Source organism: Hemitrygon akajei, chromosome 20 (assembly GCF_048418815.1).
Source record: "Hemitrygon akajei chromosome 20, sHemAka1.3, whole genome shotgun sequence".
NCBI lineage: Eukaryota > Metazoa > Chordata > Chondrichthyes > Myliobatiformes > Dasyatidae > Hemitrygon > Hemitrygon akajei.
The window spans coordinates 30,841,665-30,853,732 of record NC_133143.1 but is presented as its reverse complement, the minus strand read 5'-3'; the positions used below and the strand labels follow the sequence as shown (position 1 = coordinate 30,853,732).

Genomic DNA, 12,068 nt, shown 5'->3' with positions numbered 1-12,068 from the left:
TGGTCAATGATGACCTCCAGGAGGCTTTGCTGGAGGACCTGGCAATAGAAATGTCGATGGTTGCCAAGGATTAGATTCTGATTAGATGGTTAAGATTCTTGTTAGGTGATTAGATACAATTAACATTTATGTAGCAACTTCAACACAGTAAGAGATCCTAAGGTGTTCCAAAAGAGTATTTGACACAACCCTAAAATAAGACATCAAGAATGTGATGAAATCAGTTGGCGAAGCAGCTGATTTTTAATGGTATGCAGGGTTTTGGAAAATTGTAGAGATTTATAGTTTGCAAAGCCTGTGGAGGGCAAAGGGATTGAGAAATTTGTAAACAAGAAAGATAACCTTAAGTCTGAAGCACTACTTGAACGGGAGCAATCTTCCTTTTTGCCCATGGCTAATGTCAGTGTTCAAGCCAGATATCTGTATCACTGCTGCATTCTGCATTGCTCTGAGATCTCCTTCATATTTGTGAATAACGTGTTTCATTATCTGCCCATTTGTTACTTCCTTCTTGAATTTACTTTCCTAACTGCTCTGCCCAAGTTTTTTCCATAAAATCTGTCAAGATCATTTGAAACATTTTGTCCATGAACTGCTATTGACTAAACTGTCCTATCCTTGTTGTTTCCTAAATTGTGAGCTGCCTTTTTAAAAAAATCCCTGTTAATTTGAGGGTGCTGTTGACAAGGTCAGAACTTACTACCTATTTCACATCAACACTTGAGAAGTGGAGACAAATGATATCATACTCCAGCCCATTCCCCTTAACTTTTAAATATTTTTCTATCATTTGACATATTCTCTTTTTCAGAGAAGTCCTTTTAACCTCCCTGCACATTTCCATGCTGAGCAAAAATTGTAAGGATCATGTTTTCTCCCAACTGGTAGGTAATTCAATTATTTTGATTGTAATTTACCACAAACATCTTGAAGGTGTAGAATATTGCACAGCTCAGAACCATAGGATCTTCCAAAGCCTTTCAAAACCAATGCAGCATGTTGCAGTACAGACGGTTTATGTAATTCATAAGGATATGTGGCAGGCAAGCAGCACATAACAAACCCCCATGTGAACTTACATGATAGTAACTAGAAATGTTGCTTCAATGAGAAACCTGCCAGGATAGTGGGAGAACTACACCTTTCCCTTTCAAAAATATTTTTGGTTTGACTTTCGGGTGTATGATCTAAAATTCAAAGTTCGAAGTAAATTTTATTATCACATATATGTCACCATATACAACCCAGAGATTCTTTTTTTCTGTGGGCCTACTTAGCAAATCTATATAATAGTAACTATAACAGGATCGATGAAAGATCAACCAGAAGACAACAAATTGTGCGAAAGCAATAAATAGCAATAAATAATGAGAACATGAAATAACAAGATAAAGAGTCTTTAAAGAGAAATCATTGGTTGTGGGAACATCTCAATGGACGGGCAAGCGAGTGTAGTTATCCCCTTTTATTCAAGTGTCAGATGGTTGAGGGGTAATAACTGCTCCTGAAGTGAGTCCCAAGCCTCCTGTATCTTCTACTTGATGGAACAGTGATAAAAGAGCATGGCCTGGATGGTGAGGATCTCTGATGATGGATGTTGCTTTCCTACAACAGTGTTTCATGTTGATATGCTTAATGGTTGGGAGGGCTTTACCTGTGTTGTACTGCGCTGAATTCACTACCTGTTGTAGAAAGGCAAAGGCCCAGAAATTCTAACATCCAGCATATGATAAGACAGATCCCATTGGAAAACTGACTTCCAAGTCTTGTCTAACATATCACAGAGTTTTCAGTTTTGTATCTGGGCCCTTCAGTCATATGATGCACTTGACTGTGCATGACATCATGGATTCACAATGACACACAGTTGTCATAGATCATCACTAAATTGCGAGGCCAGTTCAAGTGATCCTTAAAGGCAACCTGCTTCAGCAGATCACAGCCCATTCAATTAGGTTGCATGTTTATAAACGTATCTCTCTAAGCTAGGGAGTTTCCCTCAAGCTCCATCAACTCCTCTCACACCATTTGTACCTCCCTCCACTACGGCATGGTTTTCCAGTGACTGTGTAGCTTTCTTCTGGGTGCTCCAGATTTCTCCCACGTGTAGCTGACCACAGCAAATTGCCCAATGTGTACAGGTTGCGGTAGAGCACATTGGGGTGGGGAGGGAGGAGACGGAATCTGTGGCAATGTTTTGAAGATTTTTTTTAATGGATACCAATGAGCACTTGATGGTTGACACAGTCTTGGTGGACTAAAGGGTCTGATTCCGAGCTGTAATGCTGCATGATGCAAAGCCTGTCCGATTGGACCCAATGGTTTGTAGATACAGCTCCTCATATAAGATGCTGAAGGGTGAATGGCAGAGGAAAACCTCCTTAACGTTTTTGAATGTAAGCACGAGTCCTTTATATTTTCTCAAATAAATGACTGTGGTGTCTCCATTCTGTTTACTAGCCCTTGAAGTGTGCTATTAACGAGGAACTCCTCTGAGCTAATGTCCTGAAGTCAACAGGATCACCATTAGTAATTAACCTTGTGCATCTTCCCTTATCATTTCATTTTCTGATTCCTGGCCTTTGTTTAAATAGTGGCCAACATCACTAAGAGTTGTACAGCTGGATTTAGACTAGTGAATGTGTATAGAGAAGGCTGAAACCATAGAGGGTCAATGACATAGATAGCCAGGGATGACACCAGGAATGGAAAGCTGTAGCAATAAAGGGAAACCCGTTCTGAACTGTACACAAGAGTAGGGCTTGACTGAAATGAGAAAGTTCTTGGACCATTGGGATCTCTTCCGGGGTAGAGGTAACCTGTACAAGAGGGACAATTTGAATTAGAAGTGGATGAATATCCTTGCAGGGAAATTTGCTGGTCCTATATTGAAGGTTAAAAACCTAGGCTGACAAAGGGTTTGGGGCTCTGAACAGGAGCAACTCATAGGATAAAGTAGTGGCTAGCAAGAGTGTGTTTTGTAATCAGGATAGCTAGGGGCACAGTAAAGGCAGAGAAGGGAATAGCCAGTTAAACTGAATTTATTTCAATGCACAAGGTAGACAAACTCATAATAATAATAATAATTTTGTATAACCTTGAATATGTGCTTCCTTTGTGGAGATCTTTTGCTGTTGTATCAAAAAAGAACAAGGGATGAATTTTTGAAAAATATTTTTTGTTACACAGGGTGGGAACTTTGGTCAGCATGGACTCGTTGGGATAAAGAGCCTGTTCCCTCATAAACATCACTAAAATAGTTCAGTTTCGACACCTGCTTTGCTGCTTGAGTAACTTACTGCTGGCTGATAAACTGCTGTGCTTCACTGTACTTTAAAACAAAGAGCAGCATTTGTTGAATGGTGCTCGAGCATATACTGTTTGCAAAAACAAATAGTTTGTTGAAATACCTTCCTTGTATTAATACTACAATGTCAGAAAACTGTGCACTTTAAGAAAATGCGGGGAGATGGGATTAACATAGAGGGGTGCCCACTTGTTGGTGTGGATGTGATGGGCCAAATGGCCTGTTTCTCTATTGTACCATTCTGAGAACTGAGCAAGTTTACAAGCTTCATTACTGCAGTTGTAAGATTTAAGATTGCTGCTTATTTTTTCCTGCCAGTCGCCAGAGACACTGCTTCTGCTAATCTAGCCCTTTGAACATTTTCAATTTATATTATGCAGTCCACAAAGATACCCTCCCATCACTTCTTATTTATCAAATGCCAACTGTCATCTTTAAAATTTTCTTTTGATGGTTTGATTTCAGCTTAGGAATGAATTCTGCAAACTGAAATAAATTCAAATGCAAGCTTGCTCATCAACCAAATATTGTTCTGTGTTTGCTCTCTGTCTCCTGTCCTCCTGTGAGGGAGAGCAAGTCCCCCCACCCCACAGCAAGATTACAGGTCACAATTCTTCCTACTCAGTGGATCAGAATGTAAGAGATATGATTAGTAAATTTTGCAGATGACATGAGAATTGGGCTGTTGTTGATGGTGATGAAGGTAATCTAAGTTTACAGTACGTATGCAGATGGCATTTAATTCTAATAACAACGAGGCAATGCACTTTAGAAAGTCATATAGGCCGAGGTAGATAGGGTAGCGTAGAGGGTATGTAGCATGAATTCTTCATATGTAGTGGAATAGCAGATAAAAACTGGGCTGAGTGTTTCGTTTTTACAGAGTTCTCACCCTAAAGATACAACTACATCTGCTAAAATTGAAAATAAAACTCAGGTTTTTTTTTACAGACCTTTGTAATGCTGGAGAACAACAGAGACAGAACCATGGTGGATAAGTGGAATAAAGATACAGATCAGCCATAATCCAGCAGAAAAGTGAAACAGGCTTGCGGGACCCAATCTGTTCTTGTTTCTGTATTCCACAGTACATATTCAATTCCCTGCTGAATGTTATTTTTGACCCACATTCATTAACCTTCCCAGCAGTGTGCTTTAGATCATCACAGTTTATTCCACAAAGAAAAATCTCCTTGTGTTTTTCTTGTTCTTTTGCCAATAAGCCAAGCATGAAATTACTTCATATGGGACCTTTGAGGGTGTTTTAAAGCTGTAGCAGATGTTATATTTCTCCCATGCATTATCATACGGGTTCTGGCCTCCCAGGATTAATAAATAGATTTTGTGACAAATTTAAGGGGAAGGGGCAAAAATTATTGCCACTCCCTCATAGTGTAGGGTAATAAGGGAATCAGAGAGAGAAGCAGGAGTGGATAATTTGGCCCCTCATGATTGCTCTGCCAATCAGCATGATCATAAGGGTTTTGTATATTTCAATGAGATCAGCTCTTATTCTTTAACACACAGGAGTATGGGGTAGTCTGCTTCTTGTCAGGAATCAATCTGGAGAAAATTGTTGGATTTGCTTCATGATTGCAGAGAGACATCTTTACACTTGCACACAAATTATTTTGCCATTGAACCAATGTACCACTTGCCTTCATAATTACTTTCTGTACTTGCAAATGATCTTTGAGCGATTCATGCCCAAGGACACCCAGAATCCTCTGATCACCAACACTTTTCAATTTTGCAGCCCTTAAGAAATAATCTGCCAAGTAGGATGACCTCATATTTTCCTACATAATACTCAATCTTCAAGTGTTCCGAACAATTCACTTAGTCTGTCTATCTACTCCTGAAGCTTCTGTACGTCCTCCTCATTTACAACCCACACTGCCACAAAGCAATCCTGCTCCACTCATCCAAGTCTGCAATATAGATTGTGACAACCTGGGACGTTTGCACCTGCCCCTACAGCAACCCACTGGTCGCAGATTTGCAATCAGAAAACAACCTTTTCATTCCTTTTTTTCCTGTCCATTAACTAAATCAAAAGCAATATGTTACCGAAACACACATGCTCTAATTTTGTTTAATAACCTTTTGAAAGCCACCTTATCCAAAGGCTCCTGAACACTAACTCTCTCATTTTTGTCAAGCATGATTTCTTCATCATTAGTCCATGTTGGCTCTGTCTAGTCGTATCATTATTTTCCAGACTCAGTGGCCTTTTATTAGCTATCTGCTCGTTGATGCAAATACCTAATCAGCCAATCATGTGGCAGCAACACTGAAATGCTTAAAAGCATGCAGACACAGTCAAGAGGTTCAGGTATTGTTTAGATCAAACATCAGATTGGGGAAGAAATGAAATTTAAGTGACTTTGACTGTGGGATGATTGTCGGTGCCAGACAGGGTGGTTTGAGTATCTGAGAATCTGCTGATTCTTGGGATTGTCACGCACAACACTCTCTGGAGTTTACAGAAAATGGTGTGAGGAACTCCACACTAATGAGTGAGGTCAGAGAAGAATGGCCAGACAGGTTCAAGCTGACAGGAAGGCAAAGTTAATTTAAATAACCACGTGTTACAATAGTGCAGAAGAGCATCTCTGACTGCACAACACGTCGAACGTTGAAGTGGATGGGCTACAGCAGCAGAAGACCATGAACATACACTCAGCGGCCCCTTTATTAGGTACAGGAGATACCAGATAAAGTGATCACAGAATGCTGCTTCCAATTCCTTTATTCTAGTATATTACTACATACTAACGGCAAGCTACCTCATCTGTAGTTCTCAATTTTCTCTCTCTTTCTCTGTTCATAAATAGTGGAATTACATTTACTACCTCTCAAACTGTGAGAACCATTCTAAACTCTTACAAGGAGAGAACCCCCAGTGCATCCACTTTTTTCATACCTAGCTTTTTCAATATATTGGCATGTAAGTCATTAGGTCCTGGGAATTTATTGGTTTTCTGTCCTAATTAACTAACACTCCTCATTCATGCTCAACCCACAACTTCCAGGAGTAATTTGTGTTTTCTCTTTTCCTGTCATTTATCTTATTCGTTATCTGTCCATAAAACGGCAGATTAAATTTTATGAATACTTTCCATTTTACATATCAATAGAAGCTTTGGAACAATGATCTTCAACAGCCACTTTACCAAGTCTTGAAAATGACCAGCATTTATAGTGATCATAACAATCACAGAAAAATTAACAATTCTTCAATTGAAAAGGGTAGAAATACGCCTTGGAAGTTTAAAAGATCAGCAAAATATTTGAACATTCTTTATCCCTGTACTCGTATTAAGGAAATGTAGATTTTCTACTGTAAGTAGTTACTTTATTGCTAAATTTTGCCAGCAGAATGAGATCAAATTTTCCCCAAAGAACATTCTCAGTCCCCCCCACCCCATTTTAAACACCACATTGTATTGACACATAATGATTGATTTAACTCAAAGGAGTGAATTTAGCAGGTTGACTGCTCATCAAATGCTACTAATCCCCCCTCAGACTCTTACCTTTCCCTCCTTCCCAGCTGAACTGACCCTACTCTCAGTTGGGCAACTCAGCCCATTGAAAAGCTCACACACTAAACGTTGGAGGAACTCAGCAAGTCAGGCAACATTTATGGAGGGGAATAAACAGTTGACATTTTGGAATGAGAACCTTCATCAGGACTTTTATCAGCATCTGCAGAATCTCTCGTGTTCATGATTTAGGGCTACACTGCAAAATCTCTTTGACGTCTGCGTATTTGAAGAAATTTTAATCTCTTTTCAACGGTTCAGTGAGACTCTCAATGCTTCCCTTCTGTGATCACTGCTGCTCTCAGCCTCTTTGACCATGTGCTCACATAGACTCAGTTCTCACTTCACCCTCCCACCCCCCTGCCAGCTTGTACTCATTTCCCTTTTTCTGGCTTCTGCCTCCCCCCACCCCGCCTCGATGAAAACTCTCAGCCCAAAACAGTGACAGTCTATTCCCCTGCACAGATGGTGCCTGACTTGCTGAAATCCACCAGTATTTTGTGTGCGTTGCTCAAGAATTCCAGCATCTGCATAATTTCTTGTGTTTAAGAGGACATTGATTACCTGGTTCTGGCCCTTCTTTTTCTTCTTCTTCTTGCCCCAACAACTGGAGCTCTCACTATCCTTGCCATTGCTGTCACTGCACAGTAGTCCGTCAAACTCGTCTGTTCCCATCTGCTGTCCCTGGCCTGTCTCTGCGGCCAGCCGATAGGAAAGGTTCCTCAGGATACAGACACAATTCTCAATCGTCTGTGGCATGAAAACAAAGACCAAAGTGAATCATGTTGCATCACAGAAGTATACAGCATGGAATGAGGCCATTTTACACATTGTGGCAATGGTGGATCTTCAAAGAAGACTGAAATTAATCCTTTTTAGTTTTGCTTTCTTGTACAGACCCATTTCTAGTATAGTATTTTTCTTTGAATGATTTCTTAAACATTAGTGAAACTTCACTGGGCATAAGAGCTAGAATGCTTCCCTAGCAGTTTTCAAAATTGCACTTAGTTAATGCTCTGGCCTCTAGAAGCTCAGTTTGTTTTGGGTGATCATCACTTCCCTGTACATATGCTATGTTTTGTATTATTTCCTGTGTTGGTTGATTTTGATTCGATTTGAAGGGAATGGCGGAATAACATTCATCTCCATCCTCTCTCTATTTGCCTTTGAAACAGCAATATCTGCCAGTTTTAAGTTTTTGTTAATATTGGTAGACATTTAGTAGGTATATTTGAAGGAACTATTATGTTTACCATTTATCGTTATTAAGATATTGTTGTGCTATGTGTTTACATGGCATAGTTATGGAGTATGTGTATTACTTCGGTTAACACTGTAAGAATAATCGACAGCATTAATATATTCAGGCAGCGGTGGTTCTGTATTGAATTTAATATGCAATTTACTTTCTGCAGTTTCACAAGTAGGAGATCTCATTAAAAACCTTGAAGAAAGCTTCCATCTCGGATGATTTTTGAGAAGTTGTTTAACTCGCTTCATAGCTGGGTAGATCCGCATTGTGAGGGTAGCAGAGTTAAAGCAATGAATACATTTGTAATAAAAAGATTTATTTTCCTGCACTGGGTTTAATGGCCAAAAAATGGTCAAGATTTTTCTTGCAGAGCTATAACAACTTGCAGAGCTTTCCTTGAATATTCATGTTTAACTGCACATCTATTCCTTGCAGTGCCTTGTCATTAAATAACAGCAAGTTCTGGCATATCTTATTCCGAACCACTTTGATTATTAAAACGCAGCACTTCATTCTGACATTATAAGCGTGCAAACAATTTCCTTTGTTGCCATCAGCAGCCCATCCTCACATCTCTGCTGACTGTCCAAGGGCAGTCGCAGGTTCAGCTTCAGCTCTTAACATCAGTTTGCATTCATGTGCGTTGCTGATTAAGTTATTTCCTGTGGGGTGAAATATTGGCCCTGAATCCCTCTAATGGATTTGGGATGTAAACTGCTGGTGTGGATTTTGTACTGTAGGGTGGAGGGGTGGAGGTGAGGTGATTACACTGTTAACGTCATGCACCAGAGTCCAGTTGTTAGATCTAGGAAATGAACAATGGTGGATCATACATTGAGCTATTTCTGGCATAAATAAAATCTACATTTCCTGTCAATATCTACTAGCTATCATCAACGCCAATGGTTCTCATCGTGGGCCATATGCCCCCCTAGGGAGCCATGTTAGATTTTGTCTGGTCCACAAATAAAAAACTAGAAACTGGGGTCACAGGAGTTTTTGAATTGGCCGTGAGAAGTTAATGGTTTTAATGAAATATTACTAAAGTATATAAATAAAACAGACATGAATATATGAACATTAATTTATTTGGTACCCTGAATTAAATGAATGGGAAACAAGCTAGATGATGCAAATGAGACAGAAAATATTTTAGCCTGTGTAAGTGGCAGTGCATGTGGCTCGCCAGTCATTACCTCTGCTCCCAGTTGATCACACACAAAGCACCGTTCACGCCCTGCAGGGTGGCCCACAAAGCCTCACTCCATATCCACCCCCTACATTACAAAGTGCAGCCTGGGCAGGACTGCCTGCAGCAAGGCCAGTCAGTGAGTGTGCACTCTGTTTCCCTTCCACTGACCCGTCCCTGTTACAATACTTAAAAACGTGACATGGAGGCAGTAGTTAATGCCGGAGGGTCATCTGCCATAAACGGGTAAACTGCAGAGGGGCGAGAACACATGAAGTCTACCACTGCATCACTAACTAACACTACGACTCCCTGATACTCATCATATTTTGAAAGGAAGTTCAATTCACTTTTCTTGGCGTGTACACACTCTTTATTGCTACGTAGAATTTAACAATATTAAAAAGATATTTGCCTGAAAGCAAAATTATTTAAAAAATACTGCTTCAAAAGCTAGTTTTATTTTTACATGCATTTTCAATACTGTTACTTTTTCACGAGATTACACTTATTACAATTCATTGATGTTTACTGATTTTCCATACAGCCTATTCACAAAATGTTTAAAAACTCACTAGTTTGTATCAGTCACAAGGATCTCACTGAACACTCAAAGTAACAATGTTAGGCACTTTTTTGTTGCTGGCTGGAATAATATTATATATTAAGCATCCTTTCAGAACTTTGAAATAGTCTTATTTTTCATATACACCTGTAACATTATATTATAATATAATATTTATAACCTGTTAAAACACAAATATTGACTGTATGCTAGAATAATTTGGAACAGTTGGCCAAAAAATACTACAGCAACTAACGGAGTCTATGGAGGGTGGGCACCACAGAGGTAGGTGAAAGTCACAAGTGGACCACGGTCAGAGAAAGACTGAAAACCACTGATCAATACTATTAAACAAATGCCATTTCTGGGCTGCATGCCAGCACTGAATAAGGATATGTAATGAACAAAATCTTGGGATTGCTCTGAGAGCTGGCCTATCAATGGCCTCCTTCGATGTCAATAGGGAATCATGAGATTGGAGAAAAACTATTGACTGAAAATCTGAAGAAGCTGTGCAGCAGGCGTGATCTCCTGTAGTCACATTCCAAGTGCAGGTATGTTGGTTTGTTTGCTCTTTTAAGGTTGCTAAACATTTTCTGATGTGAATTGCTGGGTGTGACATAATTTGAATTGGCACCTTTGTCAACCACTCATTGAAGCCCAGTCTCATGCACATTAAGAAATACCCTCCTCATGAAGGAGGCTTTGCACAACCTCACTCTTGAATCTAAAGGTGCTTGACTTCAGGTTACCTGCTCTTTGCAGAACAGTTGAGCTTCAATTGCTGTAACCTTGCCTGGATTTATTCTTCTCTGATGACAAAATCACAATTACCAGTGGTCCTGATGCTTGGAATTCATTAGCATTATTGGAATCAGGGTGGCTGGTTATTCTTTTCTACTTCTGTATAATATGAATGACCATTAGCACTAGACTTATGCAACAATCTGACACTGTGATACTTACTGCTTAAGAGTAGATAATCAACATGGCAGGGTTCTCAATCACAGGGCACTGCAAAGAGTGGTGTGGACAGCCCAGCACATCGGTGGATGTGAACTTCCCTCTATTCAGGATATTTGCAGCAGCATGTGCATAAAAAGGAGCCAGAGGATCATCAGGGACTCCAGCCACCCCAACCACAAAGTGTTTTAGCTGCTACCATCTGGCAAACGGTACTGCAGCATTAAGGCCAGGGCCTACAGGTTTCTTTCACCAAACCATCAGATTTATCAATACACATTGATCTGATTGCATATCGGACTGTACATACATGTACTGTACACAAAACAGTTACATATACACTTCTAGTGTTTGGGGCAAAATCCTCCCACGTTTCCTGTCTTATTGCTCGTACATAGCGACAGAGATGCAACTTAAAGATTTTTACTCCCTCATGTTGTGAGATGGATGTAAGAAATAAAATAAATCTTAAATCTTAATCTTAAGTGTTCTGAGCTTCTATTATTAATAAATGTGCAGCAGTCAGTGCAAAGGCCTTCTATTGCATTCACAACATTTTTAATGGAGGAAGCTTTAATTCAAAAGACATGGTATTCAGTGGAGACTGCTAATCTACTTAAAAGGCACGTTTAACAGAAAAAGGCAAGTATTCAAATTGCAACAGCATATGCTGATTTAACTATTCTGGTGTCCAAGGAAAGTGGCATCTTAAATGTGATCTACCTCCTGTATTTAACAGCCCTTTTCTCCATTTGGTAATATATCAACACATTTTGAGAAGCAAAGAACCTCTTGGAAGCAAAATATTTCAGTAACATCAAAGAGCCCATCTGTAAAAGTCCACCTTCATACGTTAGAAAAGAGAAATCTGAGATCAGGCAAACCTTGCTGTCAATCTCACTGCTCCCCAGAGCCGACTGAATCACAAACAACAAAGCATCAGTGAGACCATCGCATTCTCTCATCCTTCTTCGGGCTTCCTCGCCAGCTGAACTCACATTCCTAAGAAGAAAGCACAAAATGTCATCAGCATCTCCACATCATTCCTGTGTTGTCCCAATGACCTTTCTATCTGAGGGCATTAACCCACAGATCACTGCAGATTAATCTTTAGTTCAAATATAGGTACTGCAGATGCTAGAAGTTTGACATAAAAACAGTAAATGCTGGGTGCATCTATGGGAGTAAAACAGAATAAATATTTCACGGAAGTACAGCAGGAATGTTCTGATATGATCAAATCT

General features: G+C 39.7%; 1 protein-coding gene across 12 annotated transcripts in view; it reads right to left on the bottom strand.

The window, feature by feature from the left end:
• Positions 1–12,068, bottom strand: part of LOC140713685 (catenin delta-2-like) — a 1,190,818-nt gene that overhangs the window by 78,252 nt on the left and 1,100,498 nt on the right. For all 12 annotated transcript variants that reach the window (XM_073024066.1, XM_073024071.1, XM_073024072.1 and 9 more), the window contains 2 exons: positions 11,709–11,826; positions 7,420–7,605 (listed from right to left, as the gene is read on the bottom strand). In XM_073024066.1, coding sequence (XP_072880167.1) covers positions 7,420–7,605; positions 11,709–11,826 — 304 coding nt within the window. The remainder of the gene's footprint in view (positions 1–7,419; positions 7,606–11,708; positions 11,827–12,068) is intronic.